Source organism: Atta colombica, unplaced genomic scaffold, assembly GCF_001594045.1.
Source record: "Atta colombica isolate Treedump-2 unplaced genomic scaffold, Acol1.0 scaffold224, whole genome shotgun sequence".
NCBI classification, from domain to species: Eukaryota; Metazoa; Arthropoda; class Insecta; order Hymenoptera; family Formicidae; genus Atta; species Atta colombica.
The window spans coordinates 582,482-586,417 of NW_017259321.1; the positions used below are offsets into that span (position 1 = coordinate 582,482).

The following is a 3,936-nucleotide window of genomic DNA, read 5'->3' on the forward strand; positions in this document are numbered from 1 at the left end:
ATGTTTCTCTTTTAATAAAAAACTAATTTATCATTTTTATGTTTCACACACACACACACACACACACCCACACATACACACATACATACATACATATATATAACATATATATAATATATAATATATATTTAATATATTTTTAATATATATTTCTCGAATATACTTACGGTAATTCGGCTAGCGATTCGTAACCGCCTAAAGATTCAGCTAAAGTGAAAACTTTCAATGCTTGCAAAAAACGCTTAGAATCACCTTTCAGATAGAAAGAAATCATGCCGCTGTGTCCTGTTTGTTGTGTATGTGCAAGCTCATGTTGTGGATGCGATGTGAAAACTGCAATGTAACAACACGTATTTTATCTTGTAAAGATTTTATCTTTTATCGTTATATTAATTATTCAAATTATTAATTTTATATACGCTTCTACTTTAGAAATATACAAGGTAAAGATAACAAAAAATTGTACGGTTACATACGTGGATGAATCACTTTCTCAACGTTAGGATGAGAATCGAGAAATGTAGCTACTGCTAAACCATTTTTCATATGTCTCTGCATTCTTAGTTCGAGCGTTTTCAAGCTACGATTGACTAAGGCACAGTCAAATGGCGATGGAACAATTCCCATAGCTAAATCGAAAAAGAAAATGTTATATAAAATCTTCAAATGTGCATCTCGAAAAAGCTCTTGTTGATTTACCATTTTGATTGAACTTCAATCTCTCTCCGAGATCGTCCCGACGCGTTATAGCAGCACCCATAATGACGTCCGAATGGCCATTCATATACTTTGTCAATGAATACATCACTATGTCGGCACCAAGGTCAAGAGGTTTCTATTTTACAAGCATAATATATTGGTTGCAGTTTCTTTCATTGATTGAATACAATTTTTCTCAATTTTACTTGGAAATAACAACTTACTTGGAAATAACATGTCAAATATGTATTATCAACGACTAGTATAATATCTGGATGAGATTTCAAACTTTCAGCAATAGCCTTTATATCTACTAGTTTCATCAAAGGATTTGTCGGCGTTTCTAGCCATATCATCTACAATAGATAGAATGAATTATAATACAGAAAATACTAATATGATATTAAAAAATATAATATTTAAAATACAAAATATTATATTTTAATACAAAGTATAAAGAACTATATTTTTAGTTTTTTATTTACCTTTGTATTTGGCTGTATGGCATCTATAATATTTTGTACATCAGTCATGTCAACGAAAGTATATCTTATACCTTGTTTGCTACTACATTTTTGAATGTAACGATTAGTACCACCATAAAGATCATCTCCGACAATCATATGATCTCCTGCTTCCAAAAAACCTACAATAGCAGTAAGAGTACCTAATCCAGAAGAGAAGCAAAAGGCATGTTTGCCATTCTCTAAAGCAGCTAAGCACGTCTCTAGAACATTACGTGTAGGATTGCCACTTCTGCTATATACATATTCCTAAATATGAAATGAAACAATTAAAGTTAAAATGCCATTATACAAGATTGTTGATTTTTTGCAATAATATTCAAACACGTTCAATATATTACTTATTTATTTGTTTATATTACTTTTGTTTTTTGTAATATATTACTTATTTATTTGTTTCCCAATTTAATAAAAAAAGCCAATATGTTTTAAAATTATACTAAATGCTTATAGTATACAGAAATATTTGTTTCGAGCACATTCGACTCGCATTTTTCTTGTTAAGCCATTTATTTAGCTATTAAATTTCCAAGTCATTCCTTTTTCTATCTACTTATCTCTGTTTCTCATCTGTTTCATTTACTTGTTTTTCATCTTCTTATCTATTTATCTGTTTCTTATTTGTTTCATTTTCGTGTTACTTATTTGTTTCAACTTTTCGACAGAAAATAATATAAATTGATTTATAAAAAAAAATATTCTATTTTCATAGCTTGTATATGTAACTTTAACTTTATTAATAGCTACAGAAACTTAATGCAATTTTTGCTAGATACAATTGACATTAATTGATTGAGTAACAAGGACTAATTATTAAGAGCTATATATGGATGAATCTTGATGAGTCAGACGTTTAGTACTTACTCTGGGCGGCGCTGGACTATCCTGTTTAAAAGTAGTCGACATCACCATAGGTGGTACAACCGAGCAATGATTCCACTGATCAGGATCTTGCCCGGCATGGATAGCTATCGTCGCGAAACCTTCTTTTGAAGTCATTGTTTATTCAGTAAAAAAATGTTCTGCAAATATTAATTAAAAATATTATTTATTATTAATATGCTGTAATTAATAGAAATATTGTTTGAAACTCCTGTTTAGAGGACCCCATTCACTTTACCTGAACATATTCGGGAATCCCTAAACAGGAGTTTCGTCTATATCGTTTTTTTATTGATATATTTATTAGTAACAATAATATAATAATAACATTTATACGCGTAATTTTAATTTTCATCGCAGATTTATTGCGTCTTATTTTTTTTGTAACTTTTTATTCTAAACGCAAATTAAATTGTGTGTACTGTGCGTGTTGTTCAGTCCTTCATTCAACGTAAATGTAAGAAATAGATTAATTAATTAAAATTAACGTAATTTTAACACAATCTATTTATACTGAACAATACACACGATAACAATTTGCGACTTAAAGATAACATATTTACGTAACATAAAAAGTGAAACGCAATAAATCTTCGATAAAAATTGAAATTGTCAAATACAAATTAGGAAATAAAATCTTGTCTTGTTATTTATAAATCTTGTTATTTATAAATAACAATAAATGTTAAGAAAAAAAAAAGAAGTATTCATTTTTTTTAAAGATCGAGCTTTGAATAACGTTCGTAGAATTTAAATTTGCGAGGGCATTCTGTTTGAGATTCTTCTCTACACTTTTTGCACTCGCCTAGTTCGCATGTTTCCACGGCCCCATAGCAAACAATGTAGCTGATTAAAGAGATTATATTCTTGGCAGGGGACTAATTCGAGTGATGAAATAGCCTTATCAGAGCCGAATTAATGAGAATTTACTTAAGAATCACAGCGAAATTCACTTACTTTAAAATCGATATCGCCAAATATCTGCTGAAAGTGAAGGCAACTGAAGTAACCTGACTGGCGACGAGCTACTTAAATAACTTGCAACGTTGTCAGCTGACCGATAAAGGAAAAAAGGAAAAAATATTCTGCACTCTGGTGGGGCGTTGGTTTGTTCACGTTGTTTGCATTTTTCGCATTGAATATCTTCGCTTTTTTCTCTTCAACGCTCGAATATATTTATCTCATTTTAATATATTTTAAACATATTTATTCTAAGTATAAAATTTTTCAAGCTCTCTCTCTCTCTCTCTCTCTCTCTCTCTCTCTCTTTCTCTAGAATTTTGAACAGACTTTAATGACATCTGAGCTGCGGTCGATTTGGACGCTCAGGGACTTTAAGCGCTTGTAATCATCATTCTGTCTTTATCGTTCATTAAATATAAAATAAGAATAGAAATACTGAAAGCGCTAAAAGTCAAATCGATCATAACCCTGATGTAACGATGTATCGCGTTATTAATATGAAGATAATGTAGGAAAGTGCGATACACATGTATCGATACGCGAAAAAAAAATTTTAGCAAAATATATGTCATAAGTTGCCTTTAAAAAGCAATTGCTTTATAACGACTTCTCGAAATCTTTTTGTAACTGATAGCTTCACAAAAAATCGTTTTGTCTCGTAATAATATATTTATATTTTTACCACATCACGAGAAAAGAAATAGAGAATATATAAATTTAAATCGATACTTCATGTTAGAAACGTGCTATATGAGAAATGCACATCCGTAACACGAAATATCGATTTTAATTTGTAATTTGCATTTAAGATATATATATATATATATATACACATATATTTATTAATGTTATTATTATTAATATATAT

General features: G+C 29.6%; 1 protein-coding gene across 1 annotated transcript in view; it reads right to left on the minus strand.

Annotated features, from left to right (window-relative positions):
• LOC108687986 (putative cystathionine gamma-lyase 2) overlaps nucleotides 1-3,140 on the minus strand; it is a 3,615-nt gene extending 475 nt beyond the window's left edge. Inside the window, exons 1-7 of the mRNA XM_018194034.1 lie at nucleotides 3,063-3,140; nucleotides 2,088-2,245; nucleotides 1,185-1,472; nucleotides 924-1,055; nucleotides 700-835; nucleotides 477-629; nucleotides 168-333 (exon numbers count right to left, since the gene is read on the minus strand). Of these exons, the coding sequence (XP_018049523.1) occupies nucleotides 168-333; nucleotides 477-629; nucleotides 700-835; nucleotides 924-1,055; nucleotides 1,185-1,472; nucleotides 2,088-2,222 (1,010 nt within the window). The 5' untranslated portion in view covers nucleotides 2,223-2,245; nucleotides 3,063-3,140. The remainder of the gene's footprint in view (nucleotides 1-167; nucleotides 334-476; nucleotides 630-699; nucleotides 836-923; nucleotides 1,056-1,184; nucleotides 1,473-2,087; nucleotides 2,246-3,062) is intronic.
• Nucleotides 3,141-3,936: the final 796 nt, after the last annotated feature.